The following is a 24,297-nucleotide window of genomic DNA, read 5'->3' on the forward strand; positions in this document are numbered from 1 at the left end:
AGAATTGTTTGAAACAATGAACGGGCCCATATATGCAGGAGAGAAGGCCCGTCCGGTTGCGCTTCCCTCGGCCGAACAGCCCCCCGAGTGGGCTATATTCGTTCTCCCGGCGTGCTCCGTCTCTCCTATCTCAGCGCGACGACTACGCTACCGCCGACGCCGACGCCGCCGCCGCCGTCGCCGCCCTACGGCCCAGATCTTCGTCGGCCTCTTCTCCGGCAACGAGCACCCGAAGATGGTACGCCCGCCCCTTCTCTTCTCTACCTGCTGTGCGAAATCGAGCAGCACCAAAGCCTAACCTAAGCTATTTGTCAATTTGTAATCGGACCTGATCTAATCGAAGCGCATACATGAATTATGCCTACTAACTTCGATTGTTTTGCGAAAACGTTATCGGGCGTAGATGCGTACACCCATATCCTTTGTTGGGTCCGCCCCCTGATCTGTGTGGCTTTGTTTAGGTGGTCCTGCAACCAGATCGGTTCCTAAGCGAGCTGACGAGCATGTACGAGCGGAGCACGGAGAAGGGATCCGTGTGGGTCACCATGAAGCGATGTGAGTGATCTCTCTGTTGCGTGTTGATTTGCAGATTGGAGCGGCTGACGAGTTGAGGTCTGACCTGATGCGGCGTTGTTGTTGGTTTTTTGGGGGGCAGCGACTCTCAAAAACAAGGCACAGTTGCAGAAGATGGAGAAGAAGGGGCAGGAGGTTGAGCACAGGTGCCTCATCCGCGCCTCTGATGGCAAGAAGAGCATCTCTACCTCGGTACTGTGACTATCCTTGTGCTGCTGCTGGGATTAGTTTTGCATAAAATTGCTGGTTTTGTGCATACTGTGTAGTGGTGATTGGTCAGCAGTTTGCTAGCAAATTCACTGCTGATTATGTGGATTCAGTTGCTATGAGTATGAATTTAGGAATTAGGATCAGACATTTTCATATATATTTCCGTATGTGCTAAAACATCATGATTATTGATTATGGACTCATAGTGGTAGGCTGTGCCATTCTGTGTTCTTTGATAGGGAATGTAGGGATGTAGAAAAAGTATATGGAAACCCTAAAACCTTTGTAAATTAAAACAGTGTCCTCAGTATCTAGAAATCATATGACGACTAGCGGAGTGAGTCAGGGTCATGGTCACATGGGGTAGAGCATATAGGTTCGGCAGTATGTGGAGCTTCTCTTCTGCAACATTCTAGCATGATGGAAAGTAGAGAGAAACTATAGAATCAGCTTCTTAGTACTGGAATCCATAGGATATCGTTGCTAATAATGTATATCATTTATACATTTGTGTTTTCTGAGTTGTACTTTCTTAACAACGAAATAGCATAAACATTGTTTGGTTTCTATTGTTGTAATTCTTGGAAACTTTGGTGCATGACATGTGTCGGTGTTTCGGAACCGGGGGTCCCTCAACCAACGAGTGAATTTGTGCTGCGTGCCCCTAATCCCGGATGGTGATGCAAAGAGACACAAGGTTTATACTGGTTCGGGCAATCGAGGCCCTACGTCCAGTCTGAGAGATCGATCTTGTATTCCTTGCACCGAAGTGCTCGTAGTAGGGGGTTACAAGCTAGGTGAGAGAGGGGGTTAGCCCCAGGTCTCGGCGAGGGTGGTGCGGGCTGTTTGAGACGTTGTTCTCAAACAGCGTAGAAGTGTGTAGTTCTATCGGTGTGTTCGTCTTTTCTGCCCGTTCCTCCCCTAGAAATGGCCCCAATCCCTCCCTTTTATACTCTAAGGGAGAAACTGGGACGTACACATATTGCTACCTAACGCTTTATTAATAGAGGTGGCGTGTTCGAGCCCTGTAGCCGGCCACTGTTCGTGGCATGGTCGATGGAGTGCCCCCGTCCTTGTCATGCAGAAGTGATGCGCCTGTCGTACTTGGTTTTGGGCATAGTGAGGCTCCCGTACAGCTTGACGCAGGGCATGGCGGGCGACGTGCTGGTCATCGCGTGACGGCGTCGTGGGGGGCCGTGGCTCTGCAGATGCCGAGGCCGAGCCATCGCGGGGGGGGGCCTGACGGGCATGGATCCTCAGGCTGCCGAGCCCCTGAGGCTAACTGCCGGGGCTCTGAAGGGAATTATTGGTCCTGGGTACTGGTTCCGAGGCCACAGTAGCCCAGACGGGGCTCCCCACGCCGCGTTGTTCTCGGAGCAGGAGCTGGCAGCACAGTGAGGCATGGGCGTCACCCACGCGCATAGTGGTTGGCACAGTGGCGGGTAACCCCTGCCCAGTACGGGCGACGTGCAGGTCATCGTGTGATGACGTCGTAGGGGGCTGCGGCTCTGCAAGTGCCGAGGCCGAGCCATCGCGGGGGGCCTGACGGACATGGATCCTCAGGCTGCCGAGCCCCCGCAGCAGACTGCCGAGGCCCTGGAGAGAATTATAGGTCCTGGTTACTGATTCCGAGGCCACAGTAGCCCAGACGTGGCTCCCCATGCTGCGTTGTTTTCGGAGCGGGAGTTGGCAGCACAGTGAGGTACGGGCGTGAAGCATGTGCATGGTGGTTAGCACAGTGGCGGGTAACCCCTGCCCAGTCCTGCCTCCTGTCCCGTCAGTCGTTCTGCTGTACTGTGCCGAGCATGCGGCTGATGTCAGGGGCAGCAGTTGGCTGAGTTAATGCGACACGACGTTTTGTCAGAGGGACGGGAGGAGGAAGAGGCAGCGGAGTGCTCCCGTGCCCGCCTCGCGCGAGACGGAGGATCGGTGGCCCAGCCGAGGCCTGCGACGAGAGAAGGGGTCGGCCGAGGCCTTCGGTGGGGGGTCGCCCGAGGCCAGCGGCGAGGGGGCCTCGGGCGAGTCGGAGAATCGATACTTCTTCTGAGGCCTTGGCGAGGGGGCCTCGGGTGAAGCGGCCTCGGCGAGGGGGCCTCGGGCGAATCGGAGATTTTTGGCTGAGACCCCGTTTGTCTTGCTAGTTTTTGTTTAGGGTCTGAGCCGTTTCTTTTTTTGGTTTCTGCTTAGGGTACCCCTTTTCACGGTATCCGACAGTAGCCCCCGAGCCGAGGGGGGAGTGGAGGCACTCCCCCTGAGGTTCTGACGAGAATCGGCCCTTGATAGTTCCTGTCGGGATGGTGTTTTCGTACTCGAGGTTTCGGTGGGTGCGCGCGAGCGCACCCGCCGGGTGTAGCCCCCGAGGCCCTGGAGGAGTGATTTCACTTCTCCAGGGGCTTTTTTCTCTTTCGAGTGAGGAGTTTACATTGTGTTTGCCGGGCCCGTGGGTGCGAGTTCGGATCGCAGGGCCTCGACGACGCTGCGGGAAGAGCCCCTTAGCCTCCGCCTGGACCGAGAGGGCCGTCAGGGGTTCACCCGGCTTTTTGTACGACCCTCGCGCTTCCTTTTCGCTCGGAAGGAGGGTTTGTATTGCCGAGCCCCCTCGTGTGCGAGCCCAAGTCGCTGGGCCTCGGCAATGTTTTGCAGGAAGAGTCCCTTAGCCTCTGCGCGGAGCAAGAGGGCCGTCAGGGATTCTCCTGACTTTTTGTTCGACCCTCGCGCTTCCTTTTCGCTCGGAAGGAGGGGTGGAAGATGCCACGCTACCCTCGGTGGGCGCGAGCGACGGCATTTCCGGTGAGCTGTTATCGGGTAAGTCCGAGTGGAGGCCCGTACCCCGTTCGCTGGGGGTCGGCTAGCGGTCCGGAGACGCGCTCCAAGAGTACCGGAGGGTTTCTCTAGTGGGTGCCGAGGCCGTTCGCTGGGCCTCGGTGGCTCGGTGCCTCCCTACGGTGGGATCCCATTCAGAGACCTCCCTGCCGGTCTCGGACACGACACAGGGCGTCCCAAGCGTTTCGCTTGCTTGGGCCTCGGCCTCGTATAGGCTCGCCCGTAGTCGTCCCTGACTCTTTTGCCCTGGGGCGGCTGTCGAAACCCCTGGGGGCCCAGCCTTCGAACCCCTGGACCGTAACGGGCTTGGTTCGCTTGTCTTTATCTCGGGTGCAGGAAGAGCCCCCGAGCCTCCGCACGGAGCGAGAGGGCGGTCAGGGGTCTTCCCGGCTTATTTGTCCGTCTCCCTCACGTCCTTTTCGTTCGGACGGGGGCTGTTTGCCGAGCCCACTCGTGTGCGAGCCTGAGCCGCTGGGTCTCGGCAAAGTTGCAGGAGGAGCCCCCGAGTCTCTCGCACGGAGCGAGAGAGCGGTCAGAGGTCCCCCTGGCTTTTGGTTCGCCCCTCGCGCGTGAGGGTCTGTCGGCCGAGGCCCCCTCGGGTGCGATCCTAGGTCGCGGGGTCTCGGCGTCTTTTGCGGAAGGAGCTCCCTATCCTCTGCACGGAGCGAGAGGACCGTCAGGAGTTCTTCCGGCTTTTTGAACGACCCTCGCGCTTCCTTTTCGCTCGGAAGGAGGGTTTGTATTGCCGAGCCCCCTCGTGTGCGAGCCCAAGTCGCTGGGCCTCGGCAATGTTTTGCAGGAAGAGTCCCTTAGCCTCTGCGCGGAGCAAGAGGGCCGTCAGGGATTCTCCTGACTTTTTGTTCGACCCTCGCGCTTCCTTTTCGCTCGGAAGGAGGGGTGGAAGATGCCACGCTACCCTCGGTGGGCGCGAGCGACGGCATTTCCGGTGAGCTGTTATCGGGTAAGTCCGAGTGGAGGCCCGTACCCCGTTCGCTGGGGGTCGGCTAGCGGTCCGGAGACGCGCTCCAAGAGTACCGGAGGGTTTCTCTAGTGGGTGCCGAGGCCGTTCGCTGGGCCTCGGTGGCTCGGTGCCTCCCTACGGTGGGATCCCATTCAGAGACCTCCCTGCCGGTCTCGGACACGACACAGGGCGTCCCAAGCGTTTCGCTTGCTTGGGCCTCGGCCTCGTATAGGCTCGCCCGTAGTCGTCCCTGACTCTTTTGCCCTGGGGCGGCTGTCGAAACCCCTGGGGGCCCAGCCTTCGAACCCCTGGACCGTAACGGGCTTGGTGCCCAGTTCCTTTGCCTGAAAGGAATCGGGTGGAGGTTACCTCTCTCCCCTGCGGTTAGCAACGGCAGGCGCGCCTTTTGAGGCAGCTTTTTCGGGGAGGTGAAACGGCGCCTGCTGCTGCTGCGGTTGGGCGCGACGTGGCGTCAGTCGACGGGACGTAACTGCACGCGCAATTAATGAGGAGGGAGTGGGCGCGTGGGCGGTAAGACCGGATCTGGGATAACCGCAGCGGATTTTTTGGGAAAACTTCCCCGATTTCGTCGCCCGGCGGTTTCGGCTCGTCCCTGCATAAATACGCAAACAGCCTCGCCCTCTCCCCTCCTTACCTTTTCTGCAGTTCGCTTTTGCTGCCTCCGTGCCGTCGTTGAGAGCATAGAGCGCGGGGAGAGAAGGGCGAGAGGAGAGAGACCGAACGAAGAGAGGAGAGAGATTACCGCTGTAGCAGCGTCCCTCCGCCGCGCAATGGCAGGTGGTCCCGTCATCCTTCCGGCGGATCCCTGGGAGCGGTCTGACGTCACCGAGGAGAAGCTGGAGTCGCTCGTGGAGGCCGGTCTTCTTCGCCCGATCACCGATCCCTGACGAGCCGGAGTGGATTGCTCCGGGGAGCGAGTCGGAGCCGAGGCCACGCGACGGTTACGTGGTGAGCTTCGTCGTCTTCCATGAGCGAGGCTTCGGGTCGCCGGCGGATAGCTTCATGCGGGCACTCCCGCACTACTATGGCGTGGAGCTGCACAATTTCAGCCCCAACTCCATCGCGCAGGCGGCCATCTTCGTCGCCGTCTGTGAGGGGTACCTGGGGATCGCTCCCCACTGGGAGTTGTGGCTCCATTTGTTCCGAGCGACGTTCACCTCCAAGCCGGGGGGGACGAGGGGGGCTCGGAAGGCGCAGAGGGCCGGCGGTTGCACCCTTCACGTGCGCCAAGACCGGCAGTCCCTCTACATCCCGGCCCAGCTGTCAACGTCCAACCGTCGTTGGTATGACGGCTGGTTCTACCTCCGCAACGACGGCGGAGGACTTCCCCCTTATACCGGGCGGGTTGTAGAGAGTCAACCGGAAAAATGGGGATACGGCGTCGTCAAGGCCGATCAGCCTAGGCTGGAACCGCTCTTGAGGGCCTTGGGGAAGCTGCGTGACCACGGCCTTTCGGCGGCCGTGGTTGTGGCGGCTTTTCACCGCCGGAGGGTGTTGCCTCTGATGGCCCGGCGGCGGCGGCTGTTCGAGATGACCCCGGGTGATTCGATCGCCGGTGTCAAGATGTCCGCCTTCGCTCTTACCGACGACGAGACCCTGCGTCGGGTGAGAGAGGCGGTAGACGGGAAGCCGAGGCTCGATGACTTGACGCCGTTCCCGATGCGCCCGTCGCGGGGGTATGTCTCGCTGGTAAGTTGGATGTTGTCGAGGCTTTCGCGGCCTTCTTGTTTTTCGCCTTTTTGGTCTGTTGTCTTACTTCGTCGTTCTCACAGGGGATAAGAGACGTGCGAGGCTCCCCGCCGCCCGTTCCCGAGGACGCCCGGCGGCGATCCGTGAACAGGGCGCGTGCCGAGGAGGAGAAGAAGAAGAAAGATGCCCAGGAGGCGAAGCGCACGAAGAAGATCCTCGCGCGCGAAAAGCTGGACGCCCGTCGCCGGCGCCAGAGGCTCGACGGTCTCCCTTTGGAGCCGTCTCCCTCGTCGTCGGTGTCGGATTCTTCGAGCGACGGCGGCGGGCGCGAGGTGGGGACGGCCTGCCTGGAACACCTCCCCGACATCAGGGAGATGGTTCCCGGGGCGCCGGCAAGGAGCCTGACGCCCCTAGGAGGAGGAGGAGGCGTCCCGGGGCCAGTGGCGGCCCGTCCCGGGGCCGAGGCCGACACACCCGAGGCGCGGGTGTCGGAGGAGCGTGCCGTCGGCCCGATGGGTTCGACGGTGGAGGTGGAGCGGGTGACGGTGGGGGCGACCCCATTATCTCCGCGAAGGGTCGAGGAGGTGCCGGGGTCCGACGGAGGCCAGCTGGCGCTGGTGGATACCGAGGCCGCGCTGCTGCCACCACCGCCGCCGTTGCAGAGGAGGCAGGCGGTGTCGAAGCGGTTGCACCCCCGTTCGCGGTAAGCGTCTTTCTGTGGAGTCCGTACTTCTTGTTCGCCCCTTGGTTGCATGCTGACCTTGGGAGTGTCCTTTCTTCCAGCCAGACGCTTCTGGTGGAAGATCCTCCCTTGGCGCCCCGTAAGGCGCTCAAGGTGAACGTTAGCTCCTCCGCCCATCAGGCAGCGGAGGCGCAGGCTGGCGTGCGACGCGGCGCGGCGTCGGTCGAGGCCGTTTCGGAGGAGGCGGCTGCCCAGGAAAAGGAGGCTGGGGCGTCTGCTATTGCCGAGGCCATTGAGGGCGAGGCCGGAGCCCCCGAGACCTCCGACGTCAGGGCGGTGGACGCCGGGGCCATCGAGGTAGAGATGGTGGAGGTCAGAGCCCCCGGGTCCGTCGAGACCGAGGCGATGGAGGTGGAGATGGGGCAAATTTTGGCGCCGCCCCTGGTTCAGACGATCTCGTCTGATGATTCCTCCCGAGGGAAGGAGGCGGCGGACGTCGAGGTGGCCAGTACCGCGGAGCAACCAGTCCCGGATCCCGCCGAGGGGAGTTCGGCTCTTGTCCGGCTACAGCCCGAGCCTCGCGGGTGGAACTTCCCGCGTGTTTTCTGGCGGAACCGGGCTGACCCCGAGGGGGAGCCCGTGTTCGCCCTTGAAGATACCGCAGAGGGGGGGCATTGGGGTACCCTCGAGCAGTACCGCCAACTGGCAGTGCGGTCGCTGCAGACAGCGATGACTATTATGGGTCAGGACTTGCCCGGTGTCACGCGGGTAAGTACTTTCCCCTCTCGTGCCGCGTTGTTTTTCTCTCCGAGCCCCCACGCAGTGTTTGACGTGTGTTTTTTGTTTTGCCTCCTTAGGAGCTCGAGACCCGATCCCTTGGGAAGTCGGTGTTCCTGCGAAATGAGAGGGATATCTGGGACCAGCTCCGGCGCCAAAAGGGCCTGCTTGCCGATGCCCAGGGGCTATTGTCGGCACGGAGTGCGGAAGTGGAGGACCTCCGCCTTCGTTGTGCTGATATTCAGGCGGAGTTGGCCGCGGCTAAGGAGCAGTCCGCCCCTCTGGTGGCCAAGATCAAGGAACTGGAGGAGGAGCGAGACTCCTTCAGGCTTTGGGCCCAAGAAGCGACGGCCTCTGCTAAGGTCACAGCCGGGCAGCTGGGTGCGGAGCAGAGCGAGCATCAGGCGACGAAAGTCGCCCTGGCAGAGGCTACCAAGGCGGCCGAGGCCTCTCGGGTCGAGGTCTCAGCCTGGAAGAGCAAGGCCGAGGGTAAGTTCCGCTGAACCATGTTCCTCGCTCCATTTGCTCTTTTTGTCCTGGTTCGCGCTTGACTCCTGACCCCTTGTTGCGGCGTAGATCTGGGGAAAGAAGCCTCCCAGGCGGCTGAGGCCTCCGTCGCGGCGCAAGCGGCGCTGGATGTCGAGGTCCGGGAGCACGAGGCGCTGCGCAGCGCTGTCCGGTCCGCCTGCGAGGCTCTAGGACGTCGAGGAGGTCCAATCAGCTAGCTCCCTTGGGAGCCGCCTGATTGCGTTGAGCGGCTACGTCCGCGAGAGACTCCGAGGGGCGTTGCACACGGGTGTCAAGCGCGCCCTGGCCGTCGTCTCCTCGCACTACGCCATCAACCTCGAGGCCGTCAGCGACGGCTATGTGTTGCCAGAAGATGACGAGGAGGCTGATGCAGAGGTCGTGAGGCTGTTGGAGGCGGCCGAGGCGCCTGGCACTGCGTTGGCCAAGCTGTTCGAAGAAGAGGTGGTCCCTCCCGCGCCAGCCGCCGATCCTTGAGCTTTGACCTGGGCCAAAAGGGGCCATGTAACCGGATTGAGTTAGTTGCCGAATCGTGACGTTTTTTTGTGGCCGTCGAGGCCCTTAAAGTATTTGCGTATGTGTGTTTCTTAACCGTTTTCCATTCTATTTCTAAGTCTGTGCCCTCTGTCTCGATCGCGAAGAAATCCCTCGGAACCTAAGCCGTCCTTCGGCGAAGGGTGGCGAGGGAGCTGCCGTAGCCCAGAGGCGTGGGCCGTTCTCACGACTCGGCCGGCCCTTTGGCCTCCAGACAAGCTTTTGGTCTCTGGGTTTCTTGCGAAGGTCCCGTCGGAGCGCGAGAGAGTTTGGCGTGGAAATTTTCGGAAAACGGTTGAGAAATGGTGTCCGGGACTTAGGGGGGTTCCCCCTTTTTAGCCCCCGAGGGAGGCTCGACTTTGCAGAGGCAGAGCCGAGTCTCCCTTATTGCGTTATAGTGACGTCGAGCCCCTATCGATAGGCAACCTCTCTGCAAAGAACTTCCTCGGAACCTAAGCTGTCCTTTGGGCGAAACGGTGGTGAGGGAGCTGCCGTAGCCCAGAGGCATAGGCCGTTCTCACGGCTCGGCCGGCCTTTTCGCCTTTGAGACGATCTTTCGGTCCTTAGGTTCTATACAATCGATTTGTCTATAAGGGGGTTCCTCGAAAGATTATAACAACTAAAGAACGCTTCTTTATTGTATTTCGAGAAACAATGTAAACAACGTTTGGAAATTTAAGGGTAGAAACGACGTAGCTGTTCTATGTTCCAAGCGTTGGTGAAGATTTCGCCCTTCTCGTTGGCTAACTTGTAGGTCCCGGGCTTCAGCACTTGAGCGACGATATACGGCCCTTCCCAGGGTGGGGTCAGCTTGTGGCGGCCCTTGTTGCTCTGCCTCAGTCTCAGCACCAGGTCGCCCACTTTCAGGTCCCGGCTTTGGACGCGCCGGGCTTGGTAGCGTCGTAGGGCTTGTTGGTACCTGGCTGAGTGTAGCAGCGCGACGTCTCGGGCTTCCTCCAGTTGGTCGAGGGCGTCTTCGCGGGCAGTGCGGTTGCTTTGTTCGTTGTACGCCTGTAGCCTCGGGGAGCCGTATTCTAAGTCAGTGGGGAGGATGGCCTCGGCTCCATAGACCAGGAAGAACGGTGTGAATCCCGTGGCTCGGCTTGGGGTATTTCTTAGGCTCCAGATGACTGACGGGAGTTCGGCAAGCCATTTCTTGCCAAACTTCTTCAACTGGTTGAATATTCTTGGCTTAAGGCCTTGTAGGATCATGCCGTTGGCACGTTCTACTTGGCCATTCGTCCTTGGGTGCCCTACGGCCGACCAGGCCACCCGGATGTGGTGGTCGTCGCAGAACGTTAGGAACTTGCGACCGGTGAATTGTGTCCCATTGTCAGTGATGATGGTGTTAGGAACCCCGAACCTGTGGATGATATCCGTAAAGAACAGCACCGCTTGCTCGGATTTGATCTGAGCGATCGGACGAGCCTCGATCCATTTGGAGAATTTGTCGATAGCTACCAGCAGATGGGTATAGCCCCCGGGTGCCTTCTGCAGAGGCCCAACCATGTCCAGTCCCCACACAGCGAATGGCCATGTGATGGGGATGGTTTGGAGGGCTTGGGCCGGGAGGTGCGTCTGTCGAGCATAGTACTGGCATCCCTCGCAGGTGCGTACTAGCTTTGTGGCGTCGGCCACCGCTGTTGGCCAATAGAAACCTTGGCGGAAGGCGTTACCCACGAGCGTCCGAGGCGCCGCGTGGTGCCCGCAGACTCCCGCGTGTAAGTCCCGAAGTAAGGATTGGCCAGCCTCGGTGGTGATGCATCGTTGGAGAATACCAGATGGGCTGCGCCTATATAACTCGCCGTCGCAGAGGACGTAAGTCTTGGCGCGTCGCGCAAGCCGTCGGGCTTCGGTTCTGTCAGCAGGAAGCTCTCCTCGGACGAGGCGATCAAGGAGAGGGACTCGCCAGTCCGTTCCTTGGTCGGCCTTGGGAGGCTCTGCGTCAATCGCCATGGCCTCGGGCTCGGCTGACGGGGTCTCGGCGGCAGAGGGGGCCTCGGGCCCTGCGGTGGGCTCGGCCGATGGGTCCTCTTCCGTCGCCGAGGCGTAGTCGACGGATGGCTTGTGGATGTCTCTGGCGAAGACGTTCGGAGGGGCCGGGGTTCGTGCCGACGCCATCTTTGCCAGTTCGTCCGCGGCCTCGTTGAACTTTCGTGCAACGTGGTTGAGTTCGAGACCGTCGAACTTGTTCTCCAGACGACGTACCATCGCGCAGTATGCCTGCATTTTGGGGTCATGGCAGCTTGACTCTTTCATCACCTGATCGACGACGAGTTGCGAATCACCACGTACGTCGAGACGTCGTACTCCAAGTTCGATGGCGATTTGCAGGCCGTTGACGAGGGCCTCGTATTCGGCGACGTTGTTGGAGGCGGCGAAGTGAAGCCGGATCATGTAGCGCATGTGTATTCCGAGAGGCGAGACTAGGAGCAGGCCCGCGCCGGCCCCAGTCTTCATCAGAGACCCGTCGAAGTACATGGTCCAGCATTCTGATGGGATTTGAACGGGTGGCAGCTGTGTGTCGGTCCACTCGGCTACAAAGTCGGCCAGGACCTGCGATTTGATCGCTTTCCGAGGCGCGAAAGACAAGGTCTCCCCCATGAGTTCGACAGCCCATTTGGCTATTCTACCCGAGGCCTCCCGGTTTTGGATTATCTCTCCCAGGGGAAAAGACGACACCACAGTCACCGGGTGGGACTCGAAGTAGTGACGCAGCTTGCGTCGGGCCAAGACTATGGCGTAAACCAACTTCTGGATGTGGGGGTAACGTGTCTTAGTCTCGGAGAGCACTTCGCTGATGAAGTAGACAGGTCGCTGGACGGGCAGAGCGTGTCCCTTCTCCTGCCTCTCGACGACTACGGCCGCGCTGACCACTTGGGTCGTCGCGGCGACGTAGAGTAAGAGGTGTTCGCCCTCGGTGGGCGGAACCAGGACGGGGGGGTTGGCGAGCAGCGCTTTGAGCCTGGCGAGGGCTTCTTCGGCCTCGGCGGTCCAAGAAAAGCGCTCGGACTTTCTCAAGAGGCGGTACAGGGGCAGGCCTTTTTCGCCGAGGCGCGAGATGAAACGGCTCAGGGCCGCAAGGCATCCCATGACCCTCTGCACGCCTTTGAGGTCTCGGATCGGGCCCATGTTGGTCACGGCCGAGACCTTCTCCGGGTTGGCCTCGATCCCACGTTCCGAGACTATGAATCCCAAGAGCATGCCTCGGGGAACCCCGAAGACACACTTCTCGGGGTTGAGCTTGATGCCCTTCTTTCTGAGACATGTGAAGGCAACCTCCAGGTCGCCGACGAGATCGCCGGCCTTACTGGACTTGACCACGATGTCATCCACGTAGGCCTCAATGGTTCGTCCGATATGTTCGCCAAAGACTTGGATCATGCACCGTTGGTAAGTAGCCCCTGCGTTTCTGAGGCCGAACGGCATGGTTATGTAGCAGTACATGCCGAATGGGGTGATGAAAGAAGTCGCGAGCTGGTCGGACTCTTTCATCTTGATTTGGTGGTAACCGGAATACGCATCAAGGAAGGAGAGGGTTTCGCATCCTGCAGTGGAGTCGACGATTTGGTCAATTCGTGGTAGTGGGAACGGGACTTTCGGGCATGCTTTATTTAGACCAGTGTAGTCCACGCACATCCTCCACTTGCCACTTTTCTTCCTGACTAGTACAGGGTTAGCCAACCACTCTGGATGGGATACTTCCTTGATGAACCCGGCTGCCACGAGCTTCTGTACTTCTTCGCCGATGGCCCTGCGCTTCTCCTCGTCAAACCGGCGCAGGCGCTGCTTTGCCGGCCTGGAGCCTGGCCGGATATCTAAGGCGTGCTCGGCGACCTCCCTTGGTATGCCTGGCATGTCCGAGGGACTCCATGCGAACATGTCGACGTTCGCACGGAGAAAGTCGACGAGCACGGCCTCCTATTTGCTGTCGAGGGTGGCGCTGATCTTCAGTCCCCGACCGTCGGGGACGGTGGGATCGACTGGGACGAACTTGACGGCCTCCGCGGGTTCGAAGGTCCCGGTGCGCCGCTTGGCGTCGGGAACCTTGCTACCAAGCTGGTCGAGATCGGCGATGAGGGTCTCGGCCTCCACGATGGCCTCGGCGTACTCGATGCACTCGACGTCGCAGTCGTATGCATGTTCGTACGTGGACTCGACGGTGATGACGCCGTTGGGGCCTGGCATCTTGAGCTTGAGGTAGGTGTAGTTGGGGATCGCCATGAACTTGGCGTAGCACGGGCGCCCCAAGATGGCGTGGTAAGCCCCCTTGAATTCAACTACCTCGAAGGTGAGGACCTCCTTACGGTAGTTGGATTGAGTGCCAAAGCAGACGGGCAAGTCAATGCGTCCGAGGGGTCGTGTGCGCTTCCCTGGCACGACGCCGTGGAAGGGCGCGGAACCACCTCGAAGCCGTGATTGGTCGAGCTCCAGGAGCTCCAGAGTGTTGGCGTAGAGGATGTTGAGGCCGCTGCCTCCGTCCATGAGTACTTTGGTGAGCCGGGTGTTGCCGACGATCGGGTCGACGACAAGCGGGTACTGCCCGGGGTTTGGAACGTAATCGGGGTGGTCATCCCGGTCAAAGGTGATTGCTTCCCGAGACCAATCGAGGTACCGGGGGGTGGCTACCCTGACCGAGAAGACCTCCCGGCGTTCCCTCTTTCGCTGGCGCGCCGTGAGGCATGCCGAGGGTCCGCCAAAGATCATGAAGGCGTTGCGTACCTCGGGAAACCCATCATCTTTATCACCGTTCCTTTCGCCGGCGCCCCTTTTCCTGGCCTCATCGTCGTCGGGGAGCCCAAGCCTGGCGTAGTAACGCCGGAGCATGGTGCACTCCTCGAGGGCATGCTTCACCGGGCCTTGATGGTAAGGACAGGGCTTCTTTAGCATGTCGTCAAATAGCCCGGGGCCGCGGGGGCCTCGGGGATTCCTGCGATCTAGTTGTGGCGACGTGAACGGCCTCGAGGACCTCCTGCTTCCCCGGGCGACCCTTCTTCTTTCTCTTAGGGACGCGGGTGGGCGAGGCCTCGGGGGCCTCGTCCTTCTGCTTCCCCTTGGCGTTGTTGTTGTTGGGGAAGATGGCCCCCACCGCCTCTTCGCCCGAGGCGAAGTTGGTGGCGATGTCGAGGAGCGCGGCGGCAGAGCGCGGGATGTTGCGTCCTAAGCTCTCGGACCAAGTCCCGACAAGTGGTGCCGGAGAGGAAAGCCTGGACGATCTCCGAGTCACCGACGCTGGGTAGCTCGGTGCACTGTTTGGAGAAGCGCCGGATGAAGTCTCGGAGAGACTCGTCCGGCTTCTGGCGGCAGCTCTTAAGATCCCAGGAATTCCCAGGGCGCACGTAAGTGCCCTGGAAGTTCCCGACGAAGATCCTAACCAAGTCGCGCCAGTCGTGGATTTGCGAGGGGGGGAGATGCTCAAGCCAGGCTCGCGCCGAGTCCGTCAAGAGCAAAGGGAGATTGCGGATGATGAGCAGATCATCGTCCGCGCCACCCAGTTGGCAGGCCAGGCGATAATCGGCGAGCCAAAGTTCCGGGTTGGTCTCGCCGCTGTACTTTGCGAGGTTGGCCGGCTGTCGGAACCGGGCGGGGAAAGGAGCAACGCGGATGGCCCTGCTGAAGACACGAGGTCCTGGCGGCTCAGGGGAAGGACTGCGGTCCTCTCCACTGTCGTAGCGACCGCCTCGGTGTGGGTGGTAGCCTCGGGCGGCTCCGTCGTCGTGGCGCCGTCGCCTGCCAACTACTTCGTGGTTGCCCTGTGCCTCGCGTTGGTCCCTAAGTCGGTCGCGCACCGAGGGGGCCCTGTCGACCGTCGGTGCGCGAGCGGCCTCGGGACGGACCGAGGCATCCTGACCCCCTCGAGGTTGCGCTGTGGGTTGCTCCGAAGTGCCTCCGCGCCGGCGGGAGGCGGAACTCTCGGCCTGCTGCACTGCTGCGGTCTCGAGGAGGTCGCGGAGCTCTCCGCGGACCCGTCGCCCTTCGGTGGTGGAGGGCTCGGGCATTGCTCGGACCAGCATCGCAGCAGCTGCGACATTCTGGCTAGCGCGGTTAAAGATCGGGGGTGGCTCTCCCCCCTCGTTGTCGTTGATGCGGTGATGGACGTCGCGGGCCCTCCCTCGGGCTCCTCCGCCCTCACCGCGCCCTCGCTGCTCCTGCTCGAGAGTGTCCCGGAGCTGTTGCAGAAGGAGTCGGTCCTGTTCGACCTTGGCCTGAAGCTCGCGGAGCTGCTCCAGGTCTGGGCGACGATGCCCCCCGCGAACGGGATTCTCGTTCCGTGCTGCCGGGGCTACGAGACGCGGAGGTGTGGCATCACCCGCCCCCGCCCGGGGCGGTGAATGGTTGCCTGTCCTTTCTTCCTCTTCGCCCGCCGTTGGCATCCCGAGCCCGACGTGGAAGCACTCACGGGATGGATCATAAGTCCCTTCGTCGTCGGAGTCGGAATAGCCGAGGCAGTAGTCGCTTGCGGCCAAGAACTGGCGCAAAGCCCCAGGGTTGTGGAGTTCGGAGAAATCCACCCCGGGCCACGCCTCGTCCTCGTCCGAGGGGTCGGAGTGGGTGCTCAGGTCGAGAGCGAAGCGCTGGCGGCGTTCCGAGGGGTGCTCGTGAGCGGCAGCGTAAGCGTAGGCATAAGAGGTGGCGGCATTTCTCAACCCAAAGGGGTATGGGGACGGGGCCGTCTCCAGATTCTGCCCCGCCGGGGTCGGCTCTTCAGGGAGTGGCGGAGCGGGGTTAGACGACTGGGCATCGCCGTAAGCCCCCGGCGATTTTCCTTTGTCCAGGCTCAGGTCAGACGGGTCCCCAGCCAGGGACCCCGTACCAACAGCTGGTCGTAGGATATCGGCGGGGAGTGGCGTGCCGCCCCGGGCTCGCGTAGCGTCGGGGTGGCCTTGCTCGCGCCGTGCCTGGCGAGCGTGGCGAGAGCGGCCGCCCGGGCGCCGCCTGCGCCTGGGCTGCCGGGGCGCGACTTCGTCGTCGGACGGTGGGGTTCGAGGAGTGAGGAGCACCATGTCGTACTCATGCCCTAGAGACATGAACTCTAGGCTGCCGAACCAAACTATGGTGCCGAGACGCAATGGTCGAATGTGGTCTGCCATCCGGAACTTGCTAGGATGACGAAGCTGACACGCAGAGGCCCCTACCTGGCGCGCCAACTGTCGGTGTTTCGGAACCGGGGGTCCCTCAACCAACGAGTGAATTTGTGCTGCGTGCCCCTAATCCCGGATGGTGATGCAAAGAGACACAAGGTTTATACTGGTTCGGGCAATCGAGGCCCTACGTCCAGTCTGAGAGATCGATCTTGTATTCCTTGCACCGAAGTGCTCGTAGTAGGGGGTTACAAGCTAGGTGAGAGAGGGGGTTAGCCCCAGGTCTCGGCGAGGGTGGTGCGGGCTGTTTGAGACGTTGTTCTCAAACAGCGTAGAAGTGTGTAGTTCTATCGGTGTGTTCGTCTTTTCTGCCCGTTCCTCCCCTAGAAATGGCCCCAATCCCTCCCTTTTATACTCTAAGGGAGAAACTGGGACGTACACATATTGCTACCTAACGCTTTATTAATAGAGGTGGCGTGTTCGAGCCCTGTAGCCGGCCACTGTTCGTGGCATGGTCGATGGAGTGCCCCCGTCCTTGTCATGCAGAAGTGATGCGCCTGTCGTACTTGGTTTTGGGCATAGTGAGGCTCCCGTACAGCTTGACGCAGGGCATGGCGGGCGACGTGCTGGTCATCGCGTGACGGCGTCGTGGGGGGCCGTGGCTCTGCAGATGCCGAGGCCGAGCCATCGCGGGGGGGGGGGGGGGGGGGGGGGCGACGGGCATGGATCCTCAGGCTGCCGAGCCCCTGAGGCTAACTGCCGGGGCTCTGAAGGGAATTATTGGTCCTGGGTACTGGTTCCGAGGCCACAGTAGCCCAGACGGGGCTCCCCACGCCGCGTTGTTCTCGGAGCAGGAGCTGGCAGCACAGTGAGGCATGGGCGTCACCCACGCGCATAGTGGTTGGCACAGTGGCGGGTAACCCCTGCCCAGTACGGGCGACGTGCAGGTCATCGTGTGATGACGTCGTAGGGGGCTGCGGCTCTGCAAGTGCCGAGGCCGAGCCATCGCGGGGGGCCTGACGGACATGGATCCTCAGGCTGCCGAGCCCCCGCAGCAGACTGCCGAGGCCCTGGAGAGAATTATAGGTCCTGGTTACTGATTCCGAGGCCACAGTAGCCCAGACGTGGCTCCCCATGCTGCGTTGTTTTCGGAGCGGGAGTTGGCAGCACAGTGAGGTACGGGCGTGAAGCATGTGCATGGTGGTTAGCACAGTGGCGGGTAACCCCTGCCCAGTCCTGCCTCCTGTCCCGTCAGTCGTTCTGCTGTACTGTGCCGAGCATGCGGCTGATGTCAGGGGCAGCAGTTGGCTGAGTTAATGCGACACGACGTTTTGTCAGAGGGACGGGAGGAGGAAGAGGCAGCGGAGTGCTCCCGTGCCCGCCTCGTGCGAGACGGAGGATCGGTGGCCCAGCCGAGGCCTGCGACGAGAGAAGGGGTCGGCCGAGGCCTTCGGTGGGGGGTCGCCCGAGGCCAGCGGCGAGGGGGCCTCGGGCGGGTCGGAGAATCGATACTTCTTCTGAGGCCTTGGCGAGGGGGCCTCGGGTGAAGCGGCCTCGGCGAGGGGGCCTCGGGCGAATCGGAGATTTTTGGCTGAGACCCCGTTTGTCTTGCTAGTTTTTGTTTAGGGTCTGAGCCGTTTCTTTTTTTGGTTTCTGCTTAGGGTACCCCTTTTCACGGTATCCGACACATGACCAAGCAATATGTTTAACATTCAGCTAGTTTGTTGATCTAAAGGAAATGCTTAAGGTTACCACATATGCTTGACAATTGTATCTGTTGTTAGTTCCTAGGTTTGTGAATCCCTTTCTAGCATTGCATCTTTTCATGCCCTCACCAAGTCTTTCTTTCATCAAGTGTGGAGTGGAGAACTTGAGATATCTCACTTGTAAGCATCAAATGTGTAAAGAATGACAGTCATTTACTTGCTCTGTTTAATTTGTAATTGCATTTAACAGTGATGACGCTCATTGGTTTCTACATTTTAGCTGTTGGTGAAATCCTTTATCAAGGTTATATGTTAATTTTCACCTCAAAACAGTGAGGCATGCAGCTTTTGTTATGTGAATAATAATATTCCTATAAACAGTCAGTTTGGACACCTTTCCAGTTACAGACAGGCATGGCATGTTTAGAGTTCCTATTCCTCTTCTAAATAAGTAATTTCCTTGGACTTGTATTTAATGATGTGATGTGATGATATAAACTATTCCATATCTAAGGATAAAAATATTGGTACTTGGATCCAGAATATTTGTGAACTCCATGTTCACATAAAAACATAATCACAAGCAATATTAGTAACTTTGCATTTTCTTCATCATGGAACTGTGACTGCAAGGCAAATTGTATTCTGGTAACACAGATTAAGTATGTGACTAGTTTTGTTCTATATTGTGCACATTACTTGTCCTTTTATCAAATTTGTGCACAGCCAATTAAGGCATCTTCCTGACCAAATGCTTCACTAGAGATTGATATGCCTGCTAGTGTTATATTTGCCTAGATGTTGACATTGGTATTTTCCATGCAATGTCTTCCAAGGTGTGCACACTCATTTGCAATTTCTTTTGTTGTCATGATGCTTAATTCATGAGAAATTCATGTATATCCTTCCTGCTCGGTAAACATTATTCCAGCTTTTTGGAACTCTATGTTTACTCTCAGGTCATTTGCATGCTTCATGGAATGAATTCACAAAACTTACTGTAATTCAACTTTTGATATCCTCCAGGTCTCTCTAAAGGAGTACGCAAAGTTCCAAGCTTCATACGCAACAGTTCTCAAGGCCCATATGCATGCTCTGAAGAAAAGGGAGAGGAAAGACAAGAAGAAGGCTGCAGATGCTGAGAAGGCAATCGAGACTGCACCCAAGAAGCAGAAGAAAGCATCTTCAAAGAAATCTTCGGGGTCCAAGTCATAAGACGCTCGCAGAACTCACTGTGTCTACCGCCAGACTAATCAGAGTGTCGTGAAGTTTTTTTGTATCTGGTTTTTATCCGAATTCGTGTCTGGGAGATGAAAGCCTGTGAATACACCTATATAGAGCCGTGCCATCGATACTAACATTTTTTTAGCAGAGTTTTGAGTGAATGTGAGGCGCTGTGGTGTCCTGATTGACATTAGCGAAGAGACGAGTTTTGAACTTTTAGGTGCTGTTTGGTTGCATAAAGGTAAAAGGCCTTTTGAACTTCTAGTGCTGTTTGGTAGAGAATATATCTTGGTCGCTGGAATGGGAAGGGAATCGATGGTTACATGTTGTGTTTGGTTCACCCATGGTAACAGGATGGATGTGAGTGCAAATGTGTATCGGTTGCTGCTCAAATCGGGCGTAATCTACTTACTGAAGCACGGGATTCATTATCCTTTGCGTGTTGAATCCTATCGATGGTGAAGCAAACAGAAAAGCGATAGATGCTTTACCATTGCTTCACCATTAGTTCACTGTGTGATCGGATAACATAGAAAAATGCTTGAATCAAATACATCTTAGACCTTATCATTGAAATCTGGTGCAATTTGCAAGGCTCATTGGTGGTACGGACCTTATCATTTTTGAAGCCTGTGAATATACCTATATAGAGCCGTGCCCGCAATACTCAATTCTAAATCATAAGTTGTTTTGTCTTTTTGAGATAGAGATTTTTTGTATACACTTAGATATATATTATATTTTGATACATAGTAAAAGCTATGTCTAAAGAAGCTAGAACGACTTATAATATAGAATGGAGGGAGTAACATTTTTTAAGCAGAGTTTTCAGGTGAACATGAGCCGTTGTGGTGTTCTTGACTGGCATCAACAAAAATGACATGAGTTTTGTACGTCTAGATCCGATTATCGAATTCTGGTGCAGTTTGCACTGTCTCATTGGTACTGACAATTTGATATGGGGTATTATTTCGAGTTTGCAGTTAGGGTTGCGGTAGACTGCAGAATCACTTTTGCTCTGATGTACTCCTCCCATTGCAAATTATAAGATCTTTTTGCTTTTTTTAGATATATATTGTTTTTTTTTGGTTGTGTACTTCCTCCTCCCCAAATTATGTCATTCTAACTTTCTTAGAGAGGCAAGACATCTCAAGTCATTCCAGCCTTGCATTTAGAAATGTCAAAACGTCTTCTAATTTGAATGGAGGCAGTTTATCTAGATGCTTTTCCGCTTATCCTTAACTGTCTGGAAAAATGTTTCACATATGGTAGTGGTCATCAGAAAATGTTTCACATATACTAGTTTCAGGATGGGTTGGTGCGTAAACTAGCGGGGACACTGACATCCCTTAGCTTATCCTCTCTGCAAACGTATGAGCCTGTGGCTTCCTTTCCTGGTCTCTTTCAGTCGTTCTGCCACCAGCCCACCATCTCTCAAGTGTGTGAACTCTCGAGCTCTCTACAAGAAGCACATAACTATGAAAACTTCGTGTATACTGCATGAACTGTTTTTTAATAGCGTCTTCCCAGCGCAGAAAGAATCCATGGACATCTTTGAATGAATTGGTCAGAATCACCCGAATACGACGATGTCATAATTTGTCTGCCATTAATAACAATAAACATTCTTATGTGCTACCAAATCAGCAACGCTGTTCTGAAGAATCTTTGATTTGTTTTACAGGACCACAACTCAACTAAAGCGCTGCAATCTTTTTATCCCGATCCGAACCCCAAAGCGTGGATGGAAACAAAACCGGACAAAACCCTGCAGTTCTGCACTGGGTGGGTGAGGTTTGGTGAGTCGAGTCGAGGAGCCGTCACGATCCACCACCAAACCGGACCAAAGACGTGCAGTTCTGATCGCTGATCACTGATCACTCACTGATCCGTCATCACCACCAAACCTGCTGCTGCCTTTTGCTACGAGCGCGCGCACCACCAGTCCACCACCCACCACACCCGATCCCGATCTCACCGAACCCCACGCCACCTGCCTGCCGTGCCGGGGCTCGCCACGATGAGGGGCCTCCTCGCGTGCGCCGCCCTCGCCCGCCGCGCCGCCTCCGCCGCGCCCGCGCGCGTCCGCCACCTGGCGGGCGCGGCGGAGGCGGCGGAGGCCGAGCTCAAGAAGACGGCGCTGTACGACTTCCACGTCGCGCACGGCGGCAAGATGGTGCCGTTCGCCGGCTGGAGCATGCCCATCCAGTACAGGGACTCTATCATGGACTCCACCGTCAACTGCCGCGCCAACGGGGGCCTCTTCGACGTCGCCCACATGTGCGGCCTCAGCCTCAGGGGCCGCGACGCCATCCCGTTCCTCGAGTCCCTCGTCATCGCCGACGTAGCGGCGCTCAGGGACGGCACCGGCACGCTCACCGTCTTCACCAACGAGAAGGGCGGCGCCATCGACGACTCCGTCGTCACCAAGGTCACTGACCAGCACATCTACCTCGTCGTCAACGCCGGGTGCAGGGACAAGGACCTCGCCCACATCGAGGCGCACATGGAGGCGTTCAACAAGAAGGGCGGAGACGTCAAGTGGCACATCCACGACGAGCGATCGCTGCTCGCATTGCAGGTCACTGCCGTTTCTTCCCCTCTTCTTGCTCTGATTCAGTTGATGACTGGGATGGGTAAATATTATATTACATTCCTGAACGGTATATGTGCTTATTTATAGGATTATTTTGGGGAATGGAGTTTTTAGGATATGGAGATATGCTGACGATAGAATGACGACAGGCCAAGCGATTCTTGTCGTTTGAAGGGAAAAAAAAGATGTGATTGATTTCAAATGTGCAGCAGGATCACTAGATAGATGGAGAGGCTTGTTTGATACATTGCAGTTCTAATCTAGTATATCAATGACTGCAATTGGAATTTATAACTGAATGTAGAATGTTCCCGAAAAAATGATTTTCTGCTTTGTGTTTCAGCTGTGGCATATATAGGATTTTTATTTCCAGTATGTACCCAGTGATGTGATGCTATGGACTATGAGTGCTAGGATGATGAATAGTGTTTGCAGTTTGTATGGGAATTCTGTGATAGTCTGTGGTGTCTGAATTTTCTGTCAATATTAAGTGTGATGACTCTTTTTAGCAAGACTGTTGTGTTTGGTCACTAGCCTACCTAATCTGTGGCATGACAGTAGTTCAATACGAAGATCAAAAGTGAAGTTTCATCTTATTTGCTTGAGAGGAAGTGAAGTTTGATCTTGATGTTATATTGATGGTAAAACACTGAATTTTGTGATGTTACGAATCTGGTGGGCTTCTTTACAATTGTTAACGATGATTTTCAGGTTGGTGAATCATAAGAGGGGCATCAATGCTATTTAGTTGTATCCACTAATTGTCTTATTTTTTTTAAATAAATATCCACTAATTGTTTTAGGTATCAGGCAATGGTGCTTGCTTGCTAGTAGCTAAATCAAATCTTGATTACTTTAGAATGCCTTCTGGGCTTCACTTGATTGGTTTATGTTAGATAGCAGTTGAGCAAGTCTGGCTGTCCTTTTCTTGGTTGGTGGAAGTAAAGCTTCCTCCATGGTCTTGCTTTTGTGGTTAAGAAATGCCTGGTGTTGATTGTCAAAAAATTCAATTCCAATGTCCTATGAAATTGTTAATGCAACACTTGGAACCTGGTTCCTGGTGAACCGTTTTTTCAACCTAACTCATGGTTCAAAAATCTTCATGGGGTAGGTAGCTAATTGTTCACACTGCTAATCATGGACAGAATCAATCTGCATGATTGGTATATGTTTTTCATGTCTAATTGCTTTGGAAGAAGGGCAGGCCTGGTGCAGTGGTGAGAGCTGTCTCACTGAGTCAACAGGTCATGGGTTCGAAGCAGCCTCTCCGCAGATTTTGCGGGGGGAAGGCTTGCCTCGGTTTTTCCCTTCCCCAGACCCCACTCGTGTGGGAGCCTCCGGCACTGGGTCTGCCTTTTTTTTTATTGCTTTGGAAGCAGTGAAGCACCAATGCAGTCTTCCAAATCTGTACTCTCCCTAAGCATACTTAATATCATCTCACAGAAGCGTTCAACTTTCACTTTAATGGCAAGTAGAAAGTTCATTTCTCGAGTCCTGTTGTGTACATTTCTCGAGTCCTGTTGTGTACCAGTTTCCGAGTTCATAAAAAGGCTGCATAACTTGTTCCTTGACATAAGCAGGGTCCTCTTGCTGCACCAACTCTCCAGTTGCTGACGAAAGATGATTTGAGCAAAATGTACTTCAGTGACTTCAAGCTGATTGACATCAATGGATATTCATGCTTTCTCACGAGAACTGGGTATTACTTTGATTCCTTACTGCCATTATTTTAAAACCCCACACCACATATGATTCTTATCCTTTCAACTAGACAAAAAAAACCCGTAGACTTATCAAAAAAAAAAAAAAACTAGACAAAAACCTTAACAACCTCAGTACTATCTTCCTCGCATAGATACATTGCTCTTCCATAATACCTAAAGAAATCTGTATCGTTTCCTATTTATTCCAGCATGCCAAAGTGACATACTTTCGTAGCAATTGCTCAACCAACTGTAGGACAGTAGATCGAATACAATACTATCTTTTATTAACTTTTGTCTTTTGACTATTGTTCAGTGTAGGATTTTACATCCACTATTATGTGAATTCCACAATTTATTGGCATAACTGTTCCTTTTCATCTTTCCAACATCCGTAGTTTGTATCTTTTGGATGATTGACGAGTTGATTTAAACTTTCCTATATTTGTTTCAGAAGAATTGAACATAGTCTCAGTATTGTAAGGATGCCTTATTTCTAATTTCAGTTACACCGGCGAAGATGGTTTCGAAATCTCTGTTCCGTCAGAGAATGCAGTTGATCTTGCAAAGGCCATCCTGGAGAAATCCGAAGGCAAGGTGCGGTTGACTGGCTTGGGCGCCCGTGACAGTCTCCGACTGGAGGCAGGCCTCTGCTTGTACGGCAACGACATGGAGCAACACATCACGCCAGTTGAAGCCGGCCTCTCATGGGCAATCGGCAAGAGGAGGAAAGCGGAAGGCGGTTTCCTGGGTGCAGATGTGATCCTGAAGCAGCTTCAGGAAGGCCCAAAGATCAGGCGTGTCGGCATGATCACGCAAGGGCCGCCTGCGCGGAGCCACAGCGAGCTCGTGAGCAGCTCGGGGGAGACCATCGGTGAGGTGACCAGCGGAGGGTTCAGCCCGTGCCTGAAGAAAAACATCGCTATGGGCTACGTAAAATCAGGAATGCACAAGGCTGGGACAGAATTCAAGGTGGTTGTTCGTGGGAAGTCCTACGACGCTGTGGTCACCAAGATGCCGTTCGTGCCCACCAAGTACTACAAGCCCTCGTAGATTGTACAAATGGGACGCTCAGTTTTCTACTGCAGTTCTCTTGTTGCGGCTTGTCCTTGACAGGTTGCTTAAGCCTGCAGCTGTAACTTGACATTTTATCTATGCCTGCCTAATAATGCCTTCTTTCCCAAAAACAAA

The 24,297-nt window shown here is 56.2% G+C and overlaps 3 protein-coding genes across 3 annotated transcripts; all 3 read left to right on the forward strand.

The window, feature by feature from the left end:
- The first annotated feature begins 1 nt into the window (after position 1).
- LOC136491474 (signal recognition particle 14 kDa protein-like) lies at positions 2-19,071 on the forward strand. Its single transcript, XM_066487786.1, has 4 exons — positions 2-238; positions 462-555; positions 656-765; positions 18,610-19,071. The coding sequence occupies exons 1-4, from the start codon at positions 17-19 to the stop codon at positions 18,796-18,798; spliced, it is 615 nt and encodes a 204-aa protein (XP_066343883.1). The 5' UTR covers positions 2-16; the 3' UTR covers positions 18,799-19,071.
- On the forward strand, positions 7,635-8,344 carry LOC136492937 (uncharacterized). The gene is made up of 2 exons (XM_066488964.1): positions 7,635-7,727; positions 7,817-8,344. The coding sequence occupies exons 1-2, from the start codon at positions 7,689-7,691 to the stop codon at positions 8,237-8,239; spliced, it is 462 nt and encodes a 153-aa protein (XP_066345061.1). The 5' UTR covers positions 7,635-7,688; the 3' UTR covers positions 8,240-8,344.
- Positions 19,072-20,684: 1,613 nt separating the features above from the next.
- Positions 20,685-24,297, forward strand: LOC136491475 (aminomethyltransferase, mitochondrial-like). Its single transcript, XM_066487787.1, has 3 exons — positions 20,685-21,388; positions 22,984-23,102; positions 23,613-24,297. The coding sequence occupies exons 1-3, from the start codon at positions 20,828-20,830 to the stop codon at positions 24,157-24,159; spliced, it is 1,227 nt and encodes a 408-aa protein (XP_066343884.1). The 5' UTR covers positions 20,685-20,827; the 3' UTR covers positions 24,160-24,297.

This window comes from Miscanthus floridulus, chromosome 11 (genome assembly GCF_019320115.1).
Source record: "Miscanthus floridulus cultivar M001 chromosome 11, ASM1932011v1, whole genome shotgun sequence".
Classification (NCBI taxonomy): domain Eukaryota; kingdom Viridiplantae; phylum Streptophyta; class Magnoliopsida; order Poales; family Poaceae; genus Miscanthus; species Miscanthus floridulus.

What these genes read in the sequence shown, in the direction of transcription:
- LOC136491474 (XM_066487786.1), top strand. Translation starts at nt 17, where the DNA reads ATGAACGGGCCCATATATGCAGGAGAGAAGGCCCGTCCGGTTGCGCTT. An exon ending in GCAACGAGCACCCGAAGATG is followed by an intron (nt 239 to 461) that starts GTACGCCCGCCC and finishes GGCTTTGTTTAG; the next exon opens with GTGGTCCTGCAACCAGATCG. An exon ending in AGAAGAGCATCTCTACCTCG is followed by an intron (nt 766 to 18,609) that starts GTACTGTGACTA and finishes GATATCCTCCAG; the next exon opens with GTCTCTCTAAAGGAGTACGC.
- LOC136492937 (XM_066488964.1), top strand. Translation starts at nt 7,689, where the DNA reads ATGACTATTATGGGTCAGGACTTGCCCGGTGTCACGCGG. An exon ending in ACTTGCCCGGTGTCACGCGG is followed by an intron (nt 7,728 to 7,816) that starts GTAAGTACTTTC and finishes TTGCCTCCTTAG; the next exon opens with GAGCTCGAGACCCGATCCCT.
- LOC136491475 (XM_066487787.1), top strand. Translation starts at nt 20,828, where the DNA reads ATGAGGGGCCTCCTCGCGTGCGCCGCCCTCGCCCGCCGCGCCGCCTCC. An exon ending in GATCGCTGCTCGCATTGCAG is followed by an intron (nt 21,389 to 22,983) that starts GTCACTGCCGTT and finishes TGACATAAGCAG; the next exon opens with GGTCCTCTTGCTGCACCAAC. An exon ending in TGCTTTCTCACGAGAACTGG is followed by an intron (nt 23,103 to 23,612) that starts GTATTACTTTGA and finishes TTCTAATTTCAG; the next exon opens with TTACACCGGCGAAGATGGTT.